This window comes from Pelodiscus sinensis, chromosome 1 (assembly GCF_049634645.1).
Source record: "Pelodiscus sinensis isolate JC-2024 chromosome 1, ASM4963464v1, whole genome shotgun sequence".
Taxonomy (NCBI): Eukaryota; Metazoa; Chordata; order Testudines; family Trionychidae; genus Pelodiscus; species Pelodiscus sinensis.
In genome coordinates, this window is record NC_134711.1 from 326,745,612 (window position 1) to 326,771,706 (window position 26,095).

The following is a 26,095-nucleotide window of genomic DNA, read 5'->3' on the forward strand; positions in this document are numbered from 1 at the left end:
ATGTCCGCACTAGCCCAGGCAGGTGCCCGCCTCTTGCGGTCCCGGGCAAGCTCCCGGGAGCCGCCAGCCTGGTCCTGGGAAGAGGGGGAGGGCTGGGGGGCTCGATCCGTGCCAGGTGCAGGGTCTGCTAGCTGGGTGCTGGCAGGCTTGCACCTGGCACGGGCACCGTAGCCAGCCCGTACCCCTTTAAAGAGTCCGGGGCCGGGAGGGGGGCAGACGAGTTTCCCTGGTGTTGGCCAGAGTGGCCACCAGGGAAAGCTGGGGAGGGCTAGCCTCCCACTAGTTCGAATTAAGGGGCTACACACCCCTTAATTCGAACTAGCTAGTTCGAGCTAGGCTTAATCCTCGTAAAATGAGGGTTTCCTAGTTCGAACTAAGCGCTCCGCTAGTTCGATTTAAATTCGAACTAACGGAGCGCTAGTGTAGCGCCTATGAAAGTTAGTTCAAACTAACGTCCGTTAGTTTGAACTAACTTTGTAGTGTAGACATACCCTTAGAGTTCTTTGAAGAGGTTAACAAACATGCGGACAAGGGGGATCCAGTAGATATAGTATACTTGGATTTTCAGAAAGCCTTTGACAAGGTCCCTCACCAAAGGCTCTTGGGTAAATTACATGGCCATGGGATAAGAGGGAAGGTCCTTTCTTGGATTGCGAACTAGTTAAAAGACAGGAAACAAAGGGTAGGAATAAATGGTAAATTTTCAGATTGGAGAGGGGTAACTAGTGGTGTACCCCAAGGGTCAGTGCTGGGACCAATCCTTTTCAACTTATTCATAAATGATCTGGAGAAAGGGGTAAGGAGTGAGGTAGTAAAGTTTGCAGATGATACAAAACTGTTTAGGATAGTCAAGACAGAAGCAGACTGTGAAGGACTCCAAGAAGATCTCACCAAACTGAGTGATTGGGCAACAAAATGGCAAATGAAATTTAATGTGGATAAGTGTAAAGTAATGCACATTGGGAAAAATAACCCCAACTATACGTACAGTATGATGGGGGCTAATTTGGCTACGACAAAGAAAGCCTTTCTTGATCGGCACAGGTATGCCTCGTGAAACCAGGTTTACCTGTGCCCATCAAGAAAGGCTTCTTTGTCGGCGCGGCGCATCTATACTGCCCCGATCTGCCGACAAACAGCTGATCGGCAGAGCGGGGCAGCCATTTAAATTTAAATGAAGCCGCGATTATTTTAATCGCGGCTTCATTTCCCTCTGCCGATCTGGCTAATCTACATGCCTCCGTTGACGGAGGCATGTAGTCTAGACATACCCTATGATATATGGTTTTGTCTGCCGGATTGCTTTAGCCCACAGAAACAGAAGCCACAAAGGACATTAGACTGTATACCTCTTCCCAGCAACCCACATTCCACCCATGTTGAAGATAAAGAACTTTGCCCTATGAGACCCAAGATACCATCATTCATTTGCCTGAGGCAGAGATGAGGAAAGAAAAATCTCCCATAGCCAATATGAAGACACAGAGGGTATGTCTAGACTACATGGCTGTTTGGCAGCACAGCATGGTAGTCTGGACACTCCGCGGTTGACAATGGAAGCCTTTGTCGACCACTCCCGTAAACCTCATTCCACGAGGCATAATGGAGCGGTCGACAAAGGCTTCCATTGTCGATTGCGGAGCGTCCAGACTACTGTGCTGTGCAACCAAACAGCTGATGGGCACAGCACGGCAGCCATTTTGATGTAAATGAAGCAGCGATTATTTAAATTGCTGCTTCATTTTCCTATTTCTAGTAAACTCATCAACATGGCTCCGTCGACGAAGACATGTAGTCAAGACATACCCAGACTCTGAACACGCTGGTGTTATTATGGAGTAATTATGTGAACTGTGTGGCATGGCTCCAGGTGTATAGTTTACTGAGATAACTGACATTACAATCTGACCCAAATGTGTTAATTTTTGTAACTGATTCCACAGAAAGACCAACTATTGAAACGTCCCTTTCACTGACGTCTTTTCCATTAAAATTAGAACTGTTCATAGAACGATAGCTTCACAATTGTGAATTATAGCCCAGTTCATTGTTATGTAGCCAAAGAAACATCCCTTGTTACTGAAGTGTTGCTGGAAGTGGTTTAATTGCAAGTGTAGACAAGATCTGTATTCTTGTGTGTATGTTAATTAATTCTGTTAGCATCCAATTAAACATTCGGGTTTATTTTCAGCTCACTTCCATTGTTGCTTAAGCTGATTCTCTAGCAATCTTAAAACATCATGTAGGAGAGGTACCCTATAATATCTATTATTTGTGTTACTCTAGTGCCTAGAAACCAGTCACCCTGCAGGACTCCACTCTGCTAGGTGTAATACACAAAGATTGAGCTTGCCCCAAAGACCTTACCACATAAAAGGAAAGTTATAGAAGAACTCCCTTGTTGTTATGGCAATTAGCCACTTTGGTTGTATAGGGATGCTTCTGCTCTGATTTTCTGAAATTTCATCTCCTTTTTTTTGTGACTACTTGATTTCTTTAGGGCCTGATAGTGTGGCCCTTGGCCATGCTAGTGAGCAGTTACATACTCAGTACCATTGAAGTTAGTCAGACAGTCATGAATTACTGATAGAAATGTAGCCGTGTTAGTCTGGTGTAGCTGAAGCAAAATACAGGACTATGTAGCACTTTAAAGACTAACAAGATGGTTTATTAGATGATGAGCTTTCGTGGGCCAGACCCACTTTTTTTTTTTTTTTTTTTTTAATCTGAGGAAGTGTGTCTGGCCCACGAAAGCTCATCATCTAATAAACCATCTTGTTAGTCTTTAAAGTGCTACATAGTCCTGAGTATGAATTACTGTTTACTGTTATAGGGGCAAGTTGCACAACTACTCCCCAACTACAGTAGTTTAAAACTATGGCTCTAGGTAGTATTCCCTGGCCTACCCTTATAGAGAACAATGTGCCATCCAGAACTTCAGTGAAGAGAAGAGTCACTCTGAGTCGAGTTCATTTGGAGGGTTTTCTTCTTCATGCTCCTCTGCTCTCTCTAGAAATTCGGGAGTGAGATCTAGGAATCTTTCATTGGATGCTGATCAAATTAATGAAGCCGAATTTAGTTTTAGCTCCTCAATTTTCTAAAAATAAAAGCCCCATAGAAGTTTTCAGAATAAATTTCACAACATGGTTGCCAATCAGGATAGTAGGATTAAAAGAATAAATTAAAATGGTGTAACCAGATCTCCGAATGAAAAATCCTGCAGCCACATACTAAAAGTTCCATAGCACTCTCAATATTCACCTTAGCAAGCCACACACTTTGTCTCTTAATAGACAAGCCCAGATCCTCTAGGGTAGGAGTTAGGCCCCTACAGAACTTTCAGGCTTTGGGCCTCTGTGGCTGATTCTGACTATTCCGTATTTGCCAGAGTCTGTAATTTATTTTTGCATTATTATTAATGGTATTGCGGTCATGCCTACAGCCCCAGCCTTAGCCCCCACTGTACTAAGCACTGTATAAACACAGAATCAAAAGGATGCTCATGACCCAAATAACATACTGTCTTTATTTTAGACGAACAGATTTATTTGGACATATGTTTTTGTGGGCAAAGACACACATCTGATGAAGTGGGTCTTTGCCCACAAAAGTGTATGCCCAAATAAATGTTAGTTTGTGAGGTGCCACAAGATTCCTTGTTGTTTCTGCAGATACAGACTAACATAGTTACCCCTCTGAATCTTTATTTTGTAATTTATTTTTAATTACATTGGTGAAATTCCTAATGTGACTCTATAAAGACTAAGAAAATGCTTGCAACTATTAAAATATGCCAGTTACTTGCTGTTTGATGCACAAAGCTATTTTTAAAAAATTCCAGTATGTAATAGGTACTTTCCAGGCAGAAAAGAAAGAATCATCCCTGCTCCAAACAGCTAACAGTCTAAGCTTAGGTTATTGGACAAATAGACATTGAATTATAGATTCTTTACCATTCCTGCCAATCCTTTTTTGTGTGGCTATTCTTTCTGCTTCCAAATCAAATTTAATACAACAAAAATTGCTTTCCAGAAAAAAAAAATCGTATATAACGCTGGTATGGGTCTGTCACCATGAAATAAAGAGATTAGATGTCTATGTAGATCAGGGTCTTGCCTTGATCTGGCCCCAAGACTCAGGGTTCCCATCTTCCTTTTTTTTTTTTTTTTTTTTTTTTTTTGCTTCTCTCTTGTGTGTAGTTCCCAGCTGGCTTTTCTGTGGGTCAATGGCCCCAACCCAACTGTAGATGATCAAGGAAGTACAAAATGAAATAGATAAAATATCAGATCTAGGTATAACGTAGGTAACATTTTCAGGAATGCACATCCTGTTGTGGTTTATTGCTTAATTTGATTATTGCAAAAAGATACTGCTGTATTTAGGCATTTTGTTTTATAGACAAAACTCACTTGCACTGCCATACCTCCATTAACAACAAATGACTGCAAATACGATAAGAAGATTGTGAATCCATAGGGTGAAAGACATTCTGCCCTATTGCTTAATTAGTGAGGGCTCAAGTGTTTCTCCAGTGTCATAGTAACAGGAGTGGTCTCAGAGAAGATTTTGGGGCCTTATTGCAATAGAATGTGCAGAAAGAGGATTTAGGGGAGGCTAGAGGATTTAGGGGAGAAGGTGGCCTCCTTACTAGCCCCCAAACTAGGCAAAGGACAAGCACACTGGCCCATATTCTCAAGATATTTAGGCACCTTATTCCTATTGAAATCCAAGGGGAGTTTGGCACTTAAATATCTTACACAAGCAGGGACAGTGCCTCCAAGCCTTCTTGAGGGAAGGTGACTACTAAACACCTTTCTAGAAGATGAGGCATGTAATGTAGTAAATAATGATGGTGAGAGACCAGCATTGCACAACATCTTGGCTGCATCTAGACTGGAAAGTTTTTCCACAAAACCATGTGCTTTTATGCAAAAACTTGCCAGCTGTCTACACTGGCCGCTTGATTTTGCACAAAAGCACTGACGTCCTACTGTCCGAAATCAGTGCTTCTTGTACAAATGCTTTGACGTTCCCATTCGGGCAAAAGCCCTTTTCCGGAAATGTTTTTGCGCAAAAGGGCCAGTGTAGACAGCTAAAAACTGTTTTGAGCAATAAAGCCCCGATGGTAAAAATGGCGATCGGGGCTTTCTTGCACAAATCCGCATCTAGATTGGTATGGATGCTTTTCCGCAAAAAGTGCTTTTGTGGAAAAGCGTCCGTGCCAATCTAGACGCTCTTTTCCACAAATGCTTTTAACGGAAAAACTTTTCCGTTAAAAGCATTTGCGGAAAATCATGCCAGTCTAGACGTAGCCCTTCAGCAAAGGATTCAAATCAGTCTTGAGCTTAATTTAGTTAGAGCACAATGACACTCTCTGGTTCTGCTGGCAAAACAGACTATAAAGTTGACACCCTGTTACTTGTCACCTACAGAATCGAACAACAGTAGAACCTCAGAGTTACGGGCACAGTCTGGGAATGGAGATTATAACTGAAATATTCGTACTACTGAACAAAACAATATGGTTGTTCTTTCAAAAATGTACAACTGAGCACAGACCAGTATAACTTTGAAAATTTACTAGACAGAAGAAAAATGCTGCTTTTAATCATCTTAATGCACATGAACAAGCACAGAAACAATTTCCTTACCTTCTCATTTTCTTTAATTTTCCCCCTTTATTGTTTTAGTCCTAAACATTTTTCATGGTACTAGACTGTATTTTTTTGGGGGGGAGGGTGGTTTTTTGGGGGTTTTTTTTGTCCCTTCTGCTGCCTGATTGAACAGTTTCAGTTCCAAATGAGGTCTGGGGTTTGACTGGTAAGTTTGTAATTCTGGTGTTTGTAACTCTGAGGTTCTACTGTATTTCTAATTGTTAGATAGCTAGAAATGGGCATATCTGCTGAAAGAATGTGAGTTTGAGAAGACAGCTGTCCTTTCCCTCCCTGAGAATCCTTTGGTGTACAGTGAAAGTCAGTGTTAAGTTAATTTTTTTTCCCCAACATTACTATGAGGTGGTTTACACTAGAATATTAGATCAGTTTAACTACTTCAGACAGAGGTGTGAAGAATCCACACTTCTGAGTGGAGTGAGGTGACAGAACTAGCTACTGCCTCATGGGAGGGCGGATCACCTACTTTGGCACGTTAATCCCTTTGGTTGGCATAAGTAGTATCTACACTTACCTGCTACAACGGGTCTCCTGCAGTGGTGCCACTATAGTTTAAATGTAGACAAACTATTTAAAAGTGCCTCCACACTCATCTGTTCTGTCAATCTGTCCAGTCAAAGCAATATTCACTTCCTTACTTCCCAAAATACATTTTTACCATCTTTAACACCAGGTACCACTGCAAAACCAATACAGATATGGGAGAGTCTAATGTGGCTGCCCCGGCTCATCCACTTCTAATGGAGCAGTTAATTAAGTTTCCTGTGCATGTGCTTAGCTTTTCCTTCCCAGCTCCAATAAAGACAATGAGCTTCTGTGGGTGTAACTGAACACACATATTGAAAACAATGATACTGAATAAGTGTAGCAGAGTTATCATCAGACCTGCAAAGTCTTTATTACTGGAGACAATGAGCAAACTAGAAAGAACATAACCTGAGTTCCTATTCCAGGATAGAATTTGTATGGATGGCAATTAGGAAATAATATATGTACTCATAATTGGCATAAAACCGACATGAAAAACTTTTATTATTAACAACAGCATCCCAGTAATGCCTAGAGACCCCAGATAAGATCAGAGACTCATTCAAATAGGAATTGTGCAAGTATGGAAACTACACCTCACCTGAGGAACTTTCAATCTAAATAGATCAGCGGAAGTGAGGGAGAAAAGAAGCAATCTGATCCCTATTTTACAAATGAGGAACTGAGGCAGAGTCATTTAAGTAACTTAGTCTAGGTCACACAGGAACTTTGTAGCAAACCCAGGCATCAAACCCGGAAGGCCAGGAACAATGATTTAACCACATGCTCAGACTTCTTAGGTAGATTCACCATACTGAAAAAATTACCCCTCCCACGTCATTTATTTTAAACATAGATTTTGTTCAGTTCCATAAAATCTATGTGGGTTCTTGAAAGTCATGAGCTTCCAAAGGCTACTTCTACACTGTTCGTTTTTTGCAGAAAAGGAAATGCAAGTGAAGTGCTCATTAGCAAATCTTGCACTCTCATTTGCACATTCTCTTCCGATCCTTTTTGTGGAAGAGGTTTTTGAAAAAAAAACAAAAAACCCCACAGTGAATAGGAATAAGGGTTCTTGCGCAAAAGGTTTTTTTTTTTTTCCAAAAAATGGCCCCATTTACACTGCATTTTTTCCATAAAAACCTCTTCCGCATATGCAAATGAGAGCGTAAAATTTGCTAATGCACACTTCATTTGCATTTCCACTTCTGCAAAAAACGAATAGTGTAGACGTAGCCAAAAGGAAGCTTAAAAACCTGTTAAAAAGGGAAGAATCCTACGCACTGGGGTTATAATAGTGGAGATGTTTGCAACAAAGGGAGACAGTTTACATAGAAGCTGAAGTTAACCTATGGAATTCACTCTTGCAAGAAATAAGTCTGATCACAGACTTCTCCCCACTTGCAGCAAGAAATGCAAACTCATTTATTTGACTGAGCTGCTTGTGACAGATGCAATAATCACAAACAACAAAAAACCCATAAGCCAACTAAACATTTTCTCCTAAAAAAAAGAAAGAAACATTTTGCATACTGTGATAAGGATTAGAAAAACAAACAGAGTAATGAATAAGTGGCACCCAGTGTGAAGTTAATGCATGGGAAATCTTGTGGGGGTTGCCTCTGCTGAAATAAACTTGGTTAAGAATAGTTAGAGAGCACAAAAGCAAAAGTGAGTAAAAAAATTAACAGAATAAGTTCTTCATTTCAGCCTATGGAGGAAGTTCTGAAAATGAGTCACTTTAAACAGGACTCTTGAGTTAAACAGTACTTCAGCCTCTGTTTCAAATATTGCCAGCGCCTGCCTTTAGATATGGGACATTTGAGCCTACCGTAGGTGTTAAAGTAAAGTTCCTGCACCAGGGTCTTTCTAACTAACCTGACAGGTGTAAAAGGCGTGGTCAGGTAGAAAGTACTACCAGTCCTTTCCTAAACTATCACTACACAAATCCCAACTGCAGGAATCAAATTTTCCCCCTTTAACATGGAAACTCAGGTCATTCAAGTAGCAGACTGGCAACCGTCCTCCACAGCACCTCAGAGCTATTCAGAGCACACAGGCAGGTGTAAGGGCAGGCAGCCCAGAATGAAGCACTAATAGAGCCAATAGCAGCCTCTGTCCTCATCAGGTCTGGGGTACAGGTTGGAGGAAGTGTCTTACAATCACCTGAATGTAACTGCCTCTCTGTCCATGCCTGCGTACTAACCAGACAAGTGGGTCTCTCCTGGTGGTGCAGAGGTGAGCCCTTCCTCTTCAGTTTTCACAGCCAGAGAATGCACTTTCCTGGTCAACGAGAGGACCACATGTACTTTGCCCCCGGGGGCTGTGGAGCAAGTTCTTCAGCTGTCACCTAGGACTTTGTGTGGAAATTCTGGGGGAGAAGGACCCACTAGCAGTCCTTCTGGGATTTGGCTTCACATTGTGCCTTTCACAAGGAACCCATTCTGGAAACCATTCACATCTAGTTTAAGGCTAGTTTTTGCCCTCCTCTTATGTGGCCGTGCAAGAGACAGTAAGACCCTGTCTACTCTCAAATGGCCATGGAAAGGGCCACACAGAATGGCAGCCTCTATGCTGAGGCTGCACCCCTTAAAGGGGTACGGTGCATCAGTGCTGCGTCTGAAGTAGTGCAGCTTCATTTGGCACCTAGTGTGTATAAGACCTGCTCCAAAGCTTACTGAAGACAATGGAAGTTTTTCTGTTTACTTCAGTGAACTTTGGAGCAGGCCTATAAAATGGATGAGCCTCATTTCAGGAAAGATCATAAGCATTCAATGAGTCTACTCTACCATTACTTAATTGTACGGGGTCCTAACTTACCACTTACCAGGCCCAAATATGGAATGAAGACCAAACTGAGGGACACAAAAATATTATTCATATAGAAAACTTAAAATGTTGTGAGATTACTGTAATCAGCTCTACATCTAATCTCCCTCTTATGACTCTGCATTTGTAATCTTCGTCATCTCCAGCAATAAAAGTGGAAGGACAGAAAATTTGCCATTTGATGGGTATAAAGGCGAGATTGGAAAAGTGAATGACAATTTTGCTCCGTGTAAAACTTCCAGCAGGCTCAGAATGTAGGAGCAGACTCTGAATATAATCTTCATAAATGGTCAATTTTTCATAAATAAAAATGTGAACTGTAGCTTTTCCTGGTGAATTTAATAAATGCAGATATGAAAAATAGATTTGTCAGACTGAATACTCAGACAGCATAGCAAAAAGGATTGAATGTCTTAGCTATCAAAAGTCTTGTAATAACAGATGTACAGTATAATAAAGTTCACAAGTGGGCTAACAGAAACGTTTCTCATGATTTCATGACTTTTTATGGTAATTCTTTCTTCTGAGCATCAGCCAATACACTTGAGTCACTCTTGAACTCTTCATTAAGGACAGGGTCAAGTGTTGCCTAAAATACATGTATTCAGAACTTGTCTCAGTTCTCTCATCCAACACAATGACCAGTGAATATTCAACAGTGAATCGCTAGATTCTACTTCACTTTTTCACATAACTGAAGAAGATTAAAAACACTGAATGACAAAATATAGAATGTATTGTATCAGAAATTATACATAGTTCCTAGTTCAATGGGGAAATGCTGATAGGCACTTTTGCCTACAGCACTAAAATTCCCTGCTCAGTCAGTGGGACTATTCAACAAGCATTGTTTCTCATAGAATGATTACTTACCAGCATAAAGATCCTAGGTATGAAGCTTTAGATGGCAAGGTCATGAGCTTTTTTTATATAGTATTAAGATGCTTCATTGTGTGGAAAATAAATATTACAAAATAAATATCACAGAACAGCTTTTAGTCTAACATGCTATCGCTTTCAATAACTTTCATCTCCGAGGTTGAAATTTCCCAATTTGGGGCCAGACTTTCTACTGCCCTCAGTTTCCATTAAGTACAGCAGAGTGAGGGGTGCTAGTGAGCTGGTTGTGGCTCCCTGAGTCTCTGGTTCAGCTTTGGCCCTTGCCCCTGTAAGAGAATCCTAGATGCTGCTCTAATTAGTGTGGGCTAGTCATGGGCTTCATTGACCTTGGAATTTTTCTGATTTGTATGAGGAACAAGATCATTTCCCTGAATGACATTTCCTCAGAATGACAGAGCACAAAGTGGCTTACATCTGTCTTTTAAGTATCACCCATTTTCAGCTGTGCCAAAGCACAGCTCAGCCACAGGCATCTTTGTATTAGCTTCAGTCAGAATACAATGGGGCCCTAGGGGCCCTCTTCTGCAGTTAAATACACGCTTAACTTTATGCACGTGAGTAGTTCCATGGTGAAATACAACAGATACCTCTTATGCAGTCACAGTGCCGGATACTGCTGGGAAGAGGGCTATTTCTCCTTGTGCTGCAGCTTAGCTCCATTGTCACTAAGCTGTGCACCCAAAATGCAACAGTACGCTGATATTCGGCTGAAGTACCCTATGAAATAAATTCATCCGTTGCTTGCTGTAGCATTCCATGGAGCGCAAATGAGGCCTGCTGCTCACTGAAATCCACCATAACTGAGTACGGCTCCTTACTCTTCCGTAGAAGCATCTGGGATTTTTTTCCACATAGGATAATTCTAGCTCCTTTATTTTATACTAAATAATCCTTTTTAAAGACTGATTCATCAGAGCTCATCAGATTTGAGGTCAAAAAACTTTAAGGGACTCCATAATCTTTCCACATATAGAAGTGGCCAGATTCAGAGCTTAGTTAAATCTGGACAAACCTTACTAGCATCACTAAATTTCCTCTGGATTTTCAGAATTTGTACTAGAATGCTTAAAGAGAAACTTTCACACGGGCAGGTATTACAAAGCATGTAGTTTTAAGTGATTTCACTCGCACGGCACTTACACTTATGTAGTCACGTCCTCTGCAGTCAATCAACACATGTAGACTAGATATCAAGCCAGAAGTGTGTTGCAATGTGCATTAATGGCACCAAGGTAATGTTGGAAAGTTGAGATTGGTCAGCAAGCAAATGTGTTGACTGAGGTTAAGAAAACTAACATCCCTCTGCCCCTGTGGTTTTTGCACCTGAATCATATGAAAGGGAGATAAAGAAAGTTGGCTGCCTGCTCTGTCAGTGTGACATCAGCTGTGCTGTCATCAAAAAGTTAATGTTTCTTCATTTACATTTTGGAATAAAGACACCTTAAAAGCATTACAGCAAATAACAAAACCACAGAGGAAGCCTAAAAATGACTCATGAAATCTGTTACCACACACACACCAGTCCAGGCCTATATAAGCTTGATAGCTGTGACCATCAGACACAGAAGACCTCAGATTTTCCTTTTTCAGCAGTGACCATCTGATAACACCATGAAATACATCCTTCTCTGCATTGCACCGTTCTTGCCTGGAATTCTTGGTCTCCCAGGTTCGCTTAAACCAGAGCCATGGAGCTCCAACAACCAGAAGCGTATAGAGGTATGTCATGAATGGGCTATCTGTCAGGCTGTTCACCTAACCCGCAAATATACTGCTTTTCCATTGTAAGTCTACATCTTAATTATTATATTTCTTTCCAGAGAGCAGGTGACATTGTATTTTATTTCAGTGGTATGTAGTTGTTACAAGTCAGTTGACAAAAAATAGAAGGTATAAAGTAAAATTTTGAAAGCCCCCTATGTGAAATTGCAAAAGTGAATTAGGACCAGGTATTAAAGATATAAAATTACCCAAAGATGAGAGAGAGAGCGAGAGAGAGAGAGAGATCATGGCTATTTTTAGTAAAAGTCAGGAAAAGCTTCCATCAATTTTTCTTTTTTGCCCATGTCCTCTCTGTGACTTTTACAAAAATGTCCATGACAAAATCTTATCCTTAATATTATTTATAAATGACAGGGTGGTATGAGTCTCATGACAACTAAGGATCTTTTATAATACCAGATGGGTAATGTAAAGGGACATTACAATGAATGTAAATTTACACCCATTTTAAGATCCCTTTACACTACCAAAATGGTGTACAAAAGGCACTGGTGTAAATGAGAAGTAGGAGCCTAAGTTCTTAGGCCTGAAAAGGTCCAGGCATAAGCAATTACTCAAATCCAGAACTAACTAACCCTTGCACAACACTCTTTTGTGTATTTCATAAAAGACAGAATAGAGCACTGCAGCATTTTGATATGAAGTAAGATTAAGTACAGAGTTCTCAAAGGAGAAAGGTAGTGACAATTTTAACACAAATCCACATTGTTATTTTAGAATCATAGAATACTAGAACTGGAAGGGACCCCGAGAGGTCATTGAGTCCAGTCCCCTGCCCTCACGGCAGGGCCCAGTACCATCTAGACCATCCCTGAGAGATGTCTATCTAACCTGCTCTTAAATATCTCCAGAGATGGAGATTCCACAACCTCCCTAGGCAATTTATTCCAGTGTTTAACCACCCTGACAGTAAGGAAGTTTTCCTAATGTCTAACCTAAACTTTCCTTGCTGCAGTTTAAGCCCATTGTGTCTTCTCCTAGGCTACGTCTACACTGGCCCCTTTTCCGAAAGGGGCATGGTAATTTCAGAGATCGTAATAGGGAAATCCGCGGGGGATTTAAATATCCCCCGCGGCATTTAAATAAAAATGTCTGCCGCTTTTTTCCGGCTTTTAGAAAAGCCGGAAAAGAGCGTCTACACTGGCCCCGATCCTCCGGAAAAAGCGCCCTTTTCCGGAGGATCTTATTCCTACTTCGAAGTAGGAATATTTAAATCCCCCGCGGATTTCCCTATTACGATCTCAAAAATTACCATGCCCCTTCCGGAAAAGGGGCCAATGTAGACGAGCCCCTAGTGTTCATTTATATTGGAAAAGTGGTCTCATATCTGTCTGAACTGTTTCCCTTTTATGACAGAGTACTGTGATTTTCTAGGGATCTAGTAATTGAAGTATAGTCAAGGATCTGGATCTTATACTTGCCGACAAATTGATTCTTTAAGGTATAAGAGAACACAACTGGAGATGAACCCTGAATCTAAAGTTTCTTTTTATTTTCAGGATTATCTGCACAGGTTCTTTCCATCTATTAATAAAGTAGGTGGTTGGGACTTAGAAGAGAAAATTAAAGAGATGCAGAAATGTTTCCACCTGACTGTAACAGGAAAATTAAATTCACAAACAGAAGAAATGATGGCACGGCCAAGGTGTGGAGTCCCTGATGTATTAGATTACAGCACATTTCCAGGAACTCCAAGATGGAGGAAGAATGTATTGACTTACAGCTTGGTTATATGCCACTTTTGTGCATTTTGTTTTGTTTTAATGCTGTCATATTATTCCATGCCTTAAATGACAATAATTTCTTTTCTTTTGCTGCTGAAAGGATTCTGAATTATACACCGGATCTGCCTCGTTCTATGGTGGTGAAAGCGATCAAAAAGGCATTTCAGGTGTGGAGTGATGTGACTCCACTGAGATTTCAAAACGTTGCCAGGGGAGAAGCGGATATCCTAATTCGTTTTGCACATGGTGGTGAGGCTACTGCTATGTTTTTAAGAATCCATGAATTACATTTATTTAAAGTTGAAGCTATACTTTAAAAGCTTACATGTTTTCATACCCAAAGGCTGAAGAGAGAACAATTATTTTCATTCTGAGTTCATCCGATCTTTATCATGTCCTGCAGTTTTATATTTGTGTATCAGTTTAACTAATCAACCATCACAAAATCCCTTGGAAGTTCAAACTGTAAAATGAGGAAAATAGTGTCAACGTATATGTGATTGTAAAAGTACTCCTCTGCTAAGATCATTATTCCTATATATGAGCAAACAAGGAGTCTTCACACTTGTGAACGGTTTAAACACCTTGGTCATATGCCTCAAAAACATTTTTTTTGCCTCATTAGAGACAAACACAAATACAACAGAGCTTCTTTCCACTGTAGTCCAACGCAAGGGGGACTATTTTGGATTACAGTTTTATTTTAGGCTTCCAAGAAGTCTGAAAGGGGGAGAATGTGTGTGTATACGCACACATGCACATACTTTAGTTCCTCTCTCACTACAACTACAAGGCACCCCTCTTTCACAAAAGCCTATGCAACTGAAGCACCGATTAGCATATTGTCATGCTTCATTTGCATAATTCATTAGTGGCCATTTTTGCGCAAGAGTCTTTGTGCAAAAAAGAGCCATCTACACAGCTCCTTTTTGCACAAAAACACCCTCTTGCGCAAGAGCTATTCTTTCTGAAAAAATTGAGAAGAATGGCTCTTGTGAAAGAGGGTGTTTTTGCCCAAAAAGGAGCTGTGTAGAGGGCTACTTTTTGTGCAAAAGCCTCTTGCGCAAAAATGTCCCCTGATTAATTATGCAAATGAAGCAGGGAAATATGCTAATCTGCACTTTGTTTGCATAGGCTTTTGTGATAAAGAGATGCAGTGTAGACATACAAGTGTTAGTCTTCCTCTTAAGTGCTGTTTACACTAGATTTTTATTTTGATAAAGCTATGTCCCTCGGTCGGCCGTGTGAAAAATCCTGACCCTTGAGAGTCATCTATACTAGCCAGTGTAGACTAGTGCTAGGTCAAGAGGAGACTTCTCCCATTGGCCTAGCTACCCATTCTTGGGGAGGTGATGTACCTCCACCAAGGAGAGAACTCCTATTACTGTGGACGCTACTTATGCTGAAGTGCTACAGTGGTGCAGCTGTAGCATTCTGAGTGTAGCCAAACCCTTAAAGATTTATCCCCAAACATCCAATAGTACAATAATGTTGTACTGTCTTCCTGGGTTATGAATTTTTGACAACTGTCCTGCAAATCCTTGAATTCCAGCAAGAAATTGTAGCCCTTCTTATAGGCAGAAGAGGAGAGTCAACCTTTTCCATCCAACCTCCAGCTGAAGATCCAGACACCTCAGCCACTCTTACGGGAGATTCTAACAGAAGACACATTAAATTAGTTTACCAAATGAGAGGCTCAGTTTTTCAAAGCAGTGGTTCCCTAAAATCATTCACTTGAAGTAGCACAGGTAGTGCAGGTAGCATAATCTATCCTTATTATTGCCCAATGGTGTCAATTCTAGGACCTTGCCTTCAGATGCTTATAACTTTGCAAAACTTAAGCCAGACATTTTCTCACTTGGTTTCAGCCTCAGGCTGAAATTTTGGAAAGTTTCAGAGAAGATGATTCAGCCATTACTGAGAAAATGCCCTCCATAAGACAGAAGTCCATGGGAAAAAATAGTTTGCAATCATGGAATTAAAAACCGTACCATAATGTGCACAAACATGGGAGCTGAGTTCATTGAACAGGCAATCTTAAGTGTGACATTTCCTACCTTTTGAATGTTTGACTTTGCATCCTTAACATTATTTTAGTCTCATTTTAATATATTATTATCTACAATGACTAAAAGCAAATTCTAAACTTCAAGATATGTAACTGTGTTTTAAAATGAATCATTGTGTTAATTGATGACATATTAATTTCCTTTCCTATGCAGCACACGGCGACCAATCTCCCTTTGATGGAAGGGAGGGAGTACTGGCTCATGCCTTTGCACCAAGCCCAGGGATAGGAGGAGATGCTCATTTTGATGAAGCTGAGAAATGGTCACAAAATCATATAGGTAAAGTATTTCCTGTGCCCGTCGCAACAAATTCAGCTCCTTCTACACAAAGCCCTGGCATTTTCTTCCTATAACTGTTTGTCCCTCTCTCTTATATATAATGTAACATACTTACCTTTGCCTGCCGGAGCATATATATAAGGTCTGTATTCTGTGGAGCTTAAATCACTTTACAAAAGTGGGAGAGAAATATTATCCTGGTGTTTTTGTAAGTTAGACACAACTTTAAGTGATTGTCAAAAGGTGGGCCATTAACAAAAGGAGAGTCAGGAATAGATTGCAGGTTTCCTGACTTCCCATTCATGGCCTCTGAAAAATTCTTACTAAAACATGTGAGAGCAGATAAACTTAAATTAAACCTATAGGATTTCATCACAATGAAAAGATGTGAATTCTTCTGCTTGTGATTCTCTGTTCCATTGTATGTTAACAACTCTTTTCCTCTTTTTTATATATGAAAAATTTAGGAACAAATTTGTTCCTTGTTGCTGCTCATGAATTTGGCCATTCTTTGGGACTGGGTCATTCAAATGTTCAAGGTGCTCTGACGTACCCTATGTATCGCTACTGGGAACCAAACACCTTCGTCCTTCCAGATGACGACAGACAAGGAATTCAGCGATTATATGGTAATTTCAGTGTCAGATGTTAATTTTGATATAAAAAAATACCAAAAAGGGACAGATTTTGTCATACTTTAAGTACCTTACTCAGACAGCCAAACTGATTTGAATGGTCTACTCTCTGAGCAAGGTACTACTCAGTGAGAGTACCCAGAGAAGGCTGTTTTCACTAGCCTTGTGCCCCAAGACTGGGCTGGAACAGGCTCCAAATCTGATCTCTGGGTTGCACTGCATGTGCCAGTAGATGCACATGCACAAGACTTTCCTTCCCCCAGCACTTCAAGCCAAAGGCTCCCCCTCTGACATCTGTCTTTATGCACTGATACAAATCAGTTACATATTGCCCCCAATGTGGTTAGTTGCCACCCTTATCTTGTACACTTCTGGCAAAAGCCTGAGCTAACTTTGCTTTATAGTAGCAAGGCCTGAGTATTACTTCAGTTCAGGCCTTAAACCTCATACCAGTCCTCATGTCTCAGGCTCTCTCTTTCTACTCCAGAGAGTTTTTCTGCTCCAAAACTCAGGGAACTCCACTTCCCAACTCACCATCAGCCTGTACCTAACAACAATCTCCATTTCAAGCAGACTCCAGTAGGCTGCCACACCCCATGCCTCGCATCACTGGGTACACCAATCAGCATCTTGCTGAAAAGTCTCCATTGAAGCAGTGATAGAAATGTAGCCGTGTTAGTCTGTTGTAGCCCTGGTTTTTGTTCCATTGAAGCAGTATCCCTCCCAGCCATCCCTTCTCCACCTGAAGAAAGAAACTGAGTGTTTTCGGTACTTAGAACACAAGAATGGCCAAACTGGGTCAGAACAAAGTTCCATCCAGCCCATTGTCCTGTCACTAGTGGCCAATACCAGATGCCCCAGAGGGAAGGATCACAACAGGTAGTCGGCACAAGTTTCCAGAGAAACAGCGGTAAGGGATATCATTCCTACCCATCCTGGCTAATAGCCATTGATGCACCTAACTTCCATGAATCTAGTTAGCTCCTTTTTGAACCCTGTTAAAGATCTAGCCTTCACCGCATCCTCTGGCAAGGAGTTCCACAGGATGACTGTGCACTGAGTGAAGAAAAACTTCATTTTGTTTGTTTTAAACCTACTGCCTATTAATTTCATTTGGTGACTCCTAGTTCGTGTATTGTGGGAATAAGTAAATAACTTTTCCCTATTCACTTTTCCCATACCAATCGTGATTTTATAGACCTCTATCATACCTGAGTCCTTTAGAAAGAATTGCAGGGACTGTTATGGGGGGATCAAACAGCAGTAGATTTGGAGCGCACAGGAGTGGCCCCTTCCCTTCCCCCGCCCCATGTTCTGCCCTCTCAGGAGTATGTTTCCAGGCACAACTGGCTCCATACACAACGGAGACTGAAATTCTGAAGGGAACATCTCACAAAGGGCCCTATACACAGTGGCTACGTCTAGACTGGCATGATTTTCCGTAAATGCTTTTAATGGAAAAGTTTTCTGTTAAAAGCATTTGCAGAAAAGACTGTCTAGATTGGCACAGACACTTTTCCGCAAAAGCACTTTTTGCGGAAAAGCATCTGTGCCAATCTAGATGCGCTTTTGCGCAAAAAAGCCCCGACCGCTATTTTTGCCATTGGGGCTTTTTTGTGCAAAACAAATCTGAGCTGTCTACACTGGCCCTTTTGCTCAAAAGCTTTGCATAAAAGGGACTTTTGCCCCAACAGGAGCAGCATAGTATTTGCGCAAGAAGCACTGATTTCTTACATGAGAGCGTCAGTGTTCTTGCGGAAATTCAAGCCGCGAGTGTAGACAGCTGGCAAATTTTACTGCAAAAGCAGCTGCTTTTGTGGAAAAACTTGCCAGTCTAGATGCAGCCTCTGTGTGAGACACAGCCAGTGAACTGGAGTGAAGAGTTGAGTCAAGTTTGAGGAGAACAGAGCAACTTGCCCTGCATCCAGACTCAAGCCGCGTTCTTTCGAAATTAAATCGAAAGAACGCGGCTTTTCTTTCGATGGCGGTAAACCTCATTTCACGAGGAAGAACGCCTTCTTTCGAAAGTGCTTCTTTCAAAAGAAGGCGTTCTTCAATGTAAATAGGGCTTCCTCGAAAGAGAGCATCCAGACTCGCTGGGTGCTTTCTTTCGAAAAAGCAAGTTGCTTTTTTGAAAGTTCAACATGCAGTCTAGACGCTCTCTTTCGAAAGAGGCTTGCAGTCTAGACATAGCCTAGAGGAGCGGCTCCGAAAGTGACCAGGTTCTCTGTTCTCCTCAAACTTGACTCAGCAGCAGGTCCCCCAGGCGCTGAGGGTGCACGAGGCTCTGCCGTGGCTCCCAAGGGCTGAAGCGGGGGGGGGGGGGGGGGGCTCGCTTCTGTGCCGCCCGGCTCCCCGCGGCCTGTGGGGGAAGACAACGCGCCCCCCCCCCCACGGGCTCCGGCCGCCGCTAGCGGGGGGGGGGGGGGGGGCGCGTGGAGCGGCGCCACCTGCCCGCGCGCACAGGGAGCGGCTCGCGAGGCACCCGACAGGCCGCACGAGCCGGTCGCGCGCGGCGCATCGGCGCCCCACAGAACGATGGCTGCCGAGGGGCGGGGCTTATCCCCACAGAGCGATGGCTGCCGAGGGGCGGGGCCTATCCCCGCAGAGCGATGGCGGCCAGGAGGGGCGGGGCCTATCCCCACAGAGCGATGGCTGCCGGGGGGCGGGGCTTATCCCCACAGAGCGATGGCGGCCAGGAGGGGCGGGGCTTATCCCCACAGAGCGATGGCGGCCAGGAGGGGCGGGGCCTATCCCCGCAGAGCGATGGCGGCCAGGAGGGGCGGGGCCTATCCCCACAGAGCGATGGCTGCCGGGGGGCGGGGCTTATCCCCACAGAGCGATGGCGGCCAGGAGGGGCGGGGCTTATCCCCACAGAGCGATGGCGGCCAGGAGGGGCGGGGCTTATCCCCACAGAGCGATGGCGGCCAGGAGGGGCGGGGCTTATCCCCACAGAGCGATGGCGGCCAGGAGGGGCGGGGCTTATCCCCACAGAGCGATGGCTGCCGAGGGGCGGGGCCTATACCCGCAGAGCGATGGCTGCCAGGAGGGGCGGGGCTTATCCCCACAGAGCGATGGCTGCCGGGGGGCGGGGCCCATCCCCACAGAGCGATGGCTGCCGGGCGAGGCGGGGTTCGGGCCAATCGCCGCACGCCTGTGGCCGCCCGCGCACGCCGAGGGGCGGGGCTCCGAGCGCCACGCCACTCTGGCGGCCAGCCCCGCCCCACGAGCGTAGGGAACACCCCGCCGCTCTCCCCCCCCTCTCCGTGCGGAGTGAGGTCACTTCCGGCGTGCGGCGGATAAGCGGCCCGGCGTCGCTGCCGCAGCCTCTTTTGCCTCGCGCTGCTCAAGATGGCGGACACGCAGGTCCGCGCTCCGCGCCCGGGGGCGGCGGGCTGGGTGGGGGGGCCCCGTGCGCCGCCCGTAGGCTCGTAGCGGGGCCAGTCGGCGCGGGCTGGGGAGGGGGGCGCGAGCCGCGGTGGAGCCGGGCCCGGTCCCTGCCCCCTCCGGGGGGGGGGGGGGCGGCTTGGAGCCGAGCCCGGGCTCCGCATCCCCTGCGCGTGGGGCGCTCGCACTGCGGGGTGTCGGTACCGCCCCTCCCCCAACGCGGTTGCCTGGATACGGGGGGGGGGGTCTGCCCGCGCGCACGTGCGGCGGCTGCGGGGGCCCCTCCCGGCGCGCGCAGCGCTCGGCCAGACTCGCCCCGCGCTGCCCGCTGCACGGCGCGTCCTGTGGGTGGCTTCTGGATCTTCCCTTTTCCCGCCCCACAGACGGAGAGGGCCTATCAGAAGCAGCCCACCATCTTCCAGAACAAGAAGCGGGTGCTTCTGGGGGAGGGAGGCAAGGAGAAACTCCCCCGCTACTACAAGAACATTGGCCTGGGCTTCAAAACCCCCAAAGAGGTATGGTCTGTGTGTGTCTGCCACCCGAGCCACAGCTGTTCCCGACTCTGGCTTGCCATTGCTTTTCAGGGGTTCTTTCATTTCCCTTCAAACGGGAGGCAGGAGGGAGATGGAGGGTTTGAGATACGTGTGTTAAGCCCTTTAACATGTTTTTCTGTGTCAGTGGGCACTATAGTTCTGTGAAAATAGCATGTTAGCAGCTAGTGAATAAGCCAGGAGAATAGCATGTTAGCAGCTAGTGAATAAGCCAGGAGAATAGCATGTTAGCAGCTAGTGAATAAGCCAGGAGAATCGCATGTTAGCAGCTAGTGAATAAGCCAGGAGGTTAGGAAAGGCAATTTCTGTGAACCTTAGGGTGATTCTTTCCCTTGCTGACATGTGATGTCTCTTCTCATGATGGTCTTCCAAGTCCCAGGAGTGAGTGGACTTTGACGAGAGTTGCCAAAGGCCTTGCTGATGTCAGTTCCTACAGACAGGAGTAAAGAAGGTGATGTCCTTCTTTGTTGTAGCCACCCAGTGCAACAAGCTTTCATTGATGATAGATTTCTGCAGCAGATGTTAACTCTTTAGCTCTCAATTGCTGATGTCAGGCTTCTCTGTTTTCAGGCCATTGAGGGAACTTACATCGACAAGAAATGCCCTTTCACTGGCAATGTCTCTATCCGTGGTCGTATCCTGTCAGGTAAGGCCTAAGAAATGCTTCTGTTAAAGAAGAATTGTTATTTTGGATGCATTTCAAAGCCTGAAGGTAATGACCTGTGCAGTCCTGCGTGTAGTGCTGTTGTAGGGTCTGGATCCAGTGATTAAACAGTGTATTGGAAAATGGGATTGTTTGGAATGTGCATAGACCAGAGCAGATTACACATGTCCTTGACTCTGAGCCTGATGGAACTGGAGATCCCAGCATGTAGCATTTCCAGCAGTTTACCTTTAAAGTGCGGCACACTACCTACCAGATATTATTTCTCATCAACCCTTTTCACTACTGCTGTGGTCCTGAGCTGCAAATGATGCTATTCTCACGATGGTCTTCCAAGTCTCATGGTGAAGGGACTATGACGACACTGCCAAATGGCTTTGCTGATGCCTGGCCCAAGGACCCAGGAGACAAGTGCAGGACTGATCTATGGACAGAGCTGCTTTTGCTTATCTTAGAAGTTCTTTATGGTGAAGTAGAGCTCTTTTGACTTAGTGTAGGTCTACCATCTGTAGACCCCAACTGTAGGTAGGGTGACCATCTGTCCCATTTTTACCGGGGCAGTCTCTTATTTAAGGTCTCCTTCCTGCTTACGTTAGAAAAGGGACATTGTCCTGTAGTTCCCCTGCAAGGGCTGGGGAAGCCAGTGCTCAGGGCTTCGATTACTGAAGACCCAAGCACCTGTGGGTCCCCTCCCCCTCTGCATCCTGCAGGGGTGAACAACATCCCCGCCAAAGGGCTCAGGGTGGGTACAGAGCCATTGGCACTCAGCGCTTCAGCCTCTGGAGCCCTGAGTGCCAGCGGTTACTTCCCTAACTCCTGGAGGGCTGAAGCCTCAAGCACCAGCAGCCCTTCTTCCACTTGGGCTAAAGCCCCTGGTGGTGGCAGGCTCCTCCTTGGTGTCCTGTATTCTTGATCCCCAACACGCTGCCTGTAGGTGCTGTAGCGCCTGCCAGGACATTTATGTGCGCCCGTCGAGTGATCAGGGTCGGCCCAAGCCATTCTTGTGCCCTGGGCGCGTGCAAGGCCCCGCCCCCGGGTGCGTGGTGCATGTGCGGCCCTGCCCCTGGTCGCCTGGCAGCCCTAAAATGTTGGGGACTACTGCTGTATAGCATTGTCGCCCTTACATTGGGGCCATCTTGTTTTTAGAAATGCAGGTAGCATCTGCACGCTTGGTGGTGTTGCCCAAAGCGATACCAGGGTAAGCATGTTAAATATCGAATAAATAACTAATCAAATAGTCCAGTGTGTTTTGCGTTTAGTCAATTAAACAATGGGGCACCTCTGCCTTTGAAGTGTAGCAACAGTCCTCTTGGTACTCTTCAAAGGCAAAAGCACCACCTGGAGCCTGGGGTAAGCAGTCCCCAGCTGATCTTGGGCTCCACACCATGCTGCTGCTTTGAAACACCATGAGCAGCTGGGGGGACACCCCTAGCTGGTCCTGGGCTGCACACGGTGTTTCAAAGTGGCAGTGCTGGGTGGATCCCAGGGTCTGGCCCTAGACTCCAAGTAGGGGTGCTGCTTTAAAGTACCCACTCCTCTTTGCCATGCCCCCCCTTCTGATAGAGGTAGTAAGGCATGAGGGAGTGACTAGTCCTTCACACCCCTAGTGTAGGGCTGGGCAGATTTTGGCCTGTGGGCCTCCACCTCTCTACCTGCACCTCTGCAGGTATTGGATGAGTGCCGCTCTTGTGGGCCGCAGATCACTGTTTGCAGCCAGTGCGAGTGGCAGAAAGGAAAAGTATACTGGCATAGAACAGTTAAACCAGAATGCATCCCCACTAGAGTGGGTAGCAACTAGACTGGAGTAACCAGGCCTCAGTGAAATGCTGGCTTCTGCTTAAACATCACAACTAAGACTAAGTATTTCCCTTCCCCCTTTTATTCTGCAGGTGTGGTTACCAAGATGAAGATGCAGCGTACTATCGTCATCCGCAGGGATTATTTACATTATATCCGCAAGTACAACCGTTTTGAGAAACGCCACAAGAACATGTCGGTGCACCTCTCCCCCTGCTTCAGGTGAACAGAGGAGTAATGCGGGGGGCAACTGCCTAGCAGTGATTTGAAGGGAAGAGCTAAGTATTGATCAGGCAGTACATTTGGTCAATACCATGTGATATCCCAGATAGGAACCATGTAGTCTGCAGGCCCCAGAATGCAATAAGCACAAATTGATGAGTCAGGGTATTTGTATTAATCTGTTTTGATATGGACTGTGACTACAGGTGAGCTGTTACCTTCCACCTCCCTTTTTCTATGTGTAGAATGAGAATTGCCTGTCTTGTTAGAGTATGTAAGTGCTAAATGCTGTCCTGTTGCATCCCAACTAGAAAGCTGTTTAGGTCAAAGAAGCATATGAAATATCCAGAATTGTAGCTGAACGCTGCACTTAAGGAAGGGAGTCAACACTGTGAAACCACATGAGTGGTGCTTTTGCCATTCTTGACCAAGAACCTGTTTGGTGGTAATGATGTCTAAACTCACGATGGTCTTCAGAGCCCCGTTGGTGAAAGGGGACTGCTGAGAATGCCAGTCTGGCCATGCTGAACCATAAAACAGGTCCTTGTCTGGCTACTCCTAGTCTTGAATGTTTCCCTGTGCAGGTACTTTCTGGCCAAGTGGCAAACCAGTATGTGCAGGGCAGTTGATAACTGGGCTGCGTGCATGTGACTTGTCTCGTTAGTGACTGTCAAAGATTTTTACAAGTTTTCTGGGGAGGAATCCTTTGTGCAGGACTTCAGGCAGGGAATGATTGTACCCCCTCCTTCCCCTTCTTGGTGCTGTGCCAGACTTACTCTGTGGTTTTAAGTCATTTCATCTTTGTTCTTTATGTATCTCTCTAGTATGGTTGCCTGCCTGCCTGGATTATGAGGCTTCATAAATATTCTAAGCTCCTTGAGATCTGTGGAAAGAAGAAACTAGTGCCAAGTATAGGAAACCTTTCAAGTGATATGCAAAGAGTGGGAGAGGAGGTCCTGTAGGTTAACATCACTTTCATTTTGCCTCTGGCAGATCCTAGATAAGTGCTTTGGTCAAAATTTTGGTGATAGAAAAACCTTCTTGCTTGCTTCTCTAAGTATCTGAGAGGATTGCATGGGAAACACGTAATCTCTGCTCTCGAGCACTCTCTTCCACCCCACCTCCAGTATATATTTTAGCCAGCAGCCTGGCTCAGTCCTAGCTTGTGCTGGGTTTGGGATCTACCCCCATTGCAGCTCTGGATTTCAAGTGTATTAGTTGCAGCTCGTGCTGGGTCCAGCAGCTCAGATCCCTTCCCAGACAGGCCACTGCTTCTCTATCAGAGGCAGCAGCATGGGCTAACAAGCAGCTGCTACGTGAGGGGAGGTGGCTTTTTAAACTGGCTTCCTTCTCAGAGTAGCTCCCACCTGGGACCCCACGCTGGTACCTCTGATACGGAGACAGAAGTGTAGAGTGGCGGAGTGCTCCTTGGGAGTGGGGCTGGAGTGCACTGGCTGTTAGCCCCACCCCTGGGGATTATAGAATAGTTGAGTGATGGATAAGAATTCATGAGGTTAATTGCCGATTCAGTTAACTGATATTTAACATCCCTAAGGAGATGCCTTAAATGCTACTTCTCAGTGTTGTCTGGCTCTGTTTCATTTCGTTTCCGTTGTGTGCAGGAACAAGTTTTTGGTGAAGAATCTGTCATTTATGTAGTGATCTCAAAGCTGCTTTGCTTTCTTCTAGGGATGTCCAGATTGGCGATATTGTGACTGTGGGGGAGTGCCGTCCCCTCAGCAAGACAGTCCGATTCAACGTCCTCAAGGTCACAAAGGCTGCTGGCACCAAGAAGCAGTTCCAGAAGTTTTAAAGGCGATGAATGAATGATCAGGATGAATAAAAGTTTTGTAGGAACCTGGTCAGTGTGTGATCTTAAGTGACTGGGAATGCTGTGTAAAGGGCTGTAGCTGTCTTACTCCAGGTCCTGGTATATCCAAGGGTGTGTCTAGGCTACAGGGTTTTGTCGACAAAAGTGGACTTTTACCTGTGTCCACATTGCCTTGTGAGTTATGTCGACATAACGTATGTAAACCTCATTCTACGAGGAATAACGCCTTTTGTTGACAGAGTTCTGTCTATAGAAGGCATTATTGTATCTACACTGTCCTTTGCGTCCACACTATTATGTCAGCAAAGTGGCTTGCTTTGTCGACAGAACTGGATGTAGTCTAGACGCTCTTTGTCGACAGTATCTGTCGACAGATTTCTGTCAACAAAACCCTGTAGTCTAGACATACCCCAAGAGTGCTACATGGACACAGTCTCATCAGAGTGTTAAGTTCCCTGTAGGGTGCACACTTGTGCAGGCATGCACAATTTTAATCCTGCTGTGCCTCATCAGCACAGCCATGCAACAGCATTCGCCTTCCTTGGATATGGAAGGTAAGCTGGTGATGGTTTGAGAATTAGGGTCAGGGCCCTATGATGGCTGCCCTATTGGCTCTGAGTAGGACCGCATGGAGGGCAGCTGCCCTGGCTTCTGCCCAGGAACATAGGACAGCCACTTGCTGTGCAGCACTGCCCCATGGGCAGCTGGACAGCCACCCTGTGGCTCTGGTGCCAACTTGAGCCCTTCCCCAAGAGTGGGTGCAATGTAGAGGTACTTGGTGATGCCTGCCAAGGATCTGTACTAGGACCAACTGGATTCACTGTTTATAAATGACCCAGAGAAAGGGGTAATCACTGAGGTGGCAAAAGTTTGCAGATGCTAAACTCTGCAAGACAGTAAGCCCAAAGCAGACAGGTTTGCAAGGGATCTCACAAAAGTAGATAGGGCAACAAAATGGCAAATGATTTTTAATATTGATAAATAAAAAGTACTTTTTCCTGTGTGTATTGATCATACATACAAAGTGATTGAGTCTACTTTAACCACTTGAGGGAGATCCTATGTCCATCTTAAGTACTGCATTCAGTTGTTTGCTTCATCTCTTAAGATATACTGGCATTGGAAAGGGTTCAGAAAAGGGCAGCAAGCATGGGTTTGGAACCAGTGCTCTACAAAAAGTGTAAAGAGTCTGGGATTTCCAGTTTAAGAAAGATTTTATTTCCCA

At 44.8% G+C, this 26,095-nt stretch overlaps 2 protein-coding genes and 3 non-coding genes across 5 annotated transcripts; all 5 read left to right on the plus strand.

Moving 5' to 3' along the window:
- The first annotated feature begins 11,491 nt into the window (after positions 1-11,491).
- Positions 11,492-16,435, plus strand: LOC142827390 (matrilysin-like). The gene is made up of 5 exons (XM_075922803.1): positions 11,492-11,648; positions 13,211-13,432; positions 13,534-13,747; positions 15,658-15,834; positions 16,251-16,435. Exons 1-5 carry the CDS (start codon positions 11,541-11,543, stop codon positions 16,433-16,435), a joined length of 906 nt encoding a protein of 301 aa, XP_075778918.1. The 5' UTR covers positions 11,492-11,540.
- A 3,191-nt stretch (positions 16,436-19,626) lies between these two features.
- Positions 19,627-24,900, plus strand: RPS11 (ribosomal protein S11). The gene is made up of 5 exons (XM_075919702.1): positions 19,627-19,784; positions 20,189-20,320; positions 20,927-21,002; positions 22,910-23,039; positions 24,729-24,900. The coding sequence occupies exons 1-5, from the start codon at positions 19,770-19,772 to the stop codon at positions 24,850-24,852; spliced, it is 477 nt and encodes a 158-aa protein (XP_075775817.1). The 5' UTR covers positions 19,627-19,769; the 3' UTR covers positions 24,853-24,900.
- On the plus strand, positions 20,694-20,786 carry LOC112545388 (small nucleolar RNA SNORD35). Its single transcript, XR_003088862.2, has one exon. It is a non-coding gene; the product is annotated as a small nucleolar RNA SNORD35 (small nucleolar RNA).
- On the plus strand, positions 21,323-21,413 carry LOC112545379 (small nucleolar RNA SNORD35). Its single transcript, XR_003088855.1, has one exon. It is a non-coding gene; the product is annotated as a small nucleolar RNA SNORD35 (small nucleolar RNA).
- LOC112545370 (small nucleolar RNA SNORD35) lies at positions 23,483-23,576 on the plus strand. Its single transcript, XR_003088844.1, has one exon. It is a non-coding gene; the product is annotated as a small nucleolar RNA SNORD35 (small nucleolar RNA).
- Positions 24,901-26,095: the final 1,195 nt, after the last annotated feature.

Coding starts and splice junctions, on each gene's coding strand:
- LOC142827390 (XM_075922803.1), top strand. CDS start 11,541: ATGAAATACATCCTTCTCTGCATTGCACCGTTCTTGCCTGGAATTCTT. Junction 13,433..13,533: donor GGAAGAATGTATTGACTTAC/AGCTTGGTTATA, acceptor TTTGCTGCTGAA/AGGATTCTGAATTATACACC. Junction 13,748..15,657: donor ATTTAAAGTTGAAGCTATAC/TTTAAAAGCTTA, acceptor TTTCCTATGCAG/CACACGGCGACCAATCTCCC.
- RPS11 (XM_075919702.1), top strand. Junction 21,003..22,909: donor CCGTGGTCGTATCCTGTCAG/GTAAGGCCTAAG, acceptor TTTATTCTGCAG/GTGTGGTTACCAAGATGAAG. Junction 23,040..24,728: donor CACCTCTCCCCCTGCTTCAG/GTGAACAGAGGA, acceptor GCTTTCTTCTAG/GGATGTCCAGATTGGCGATA.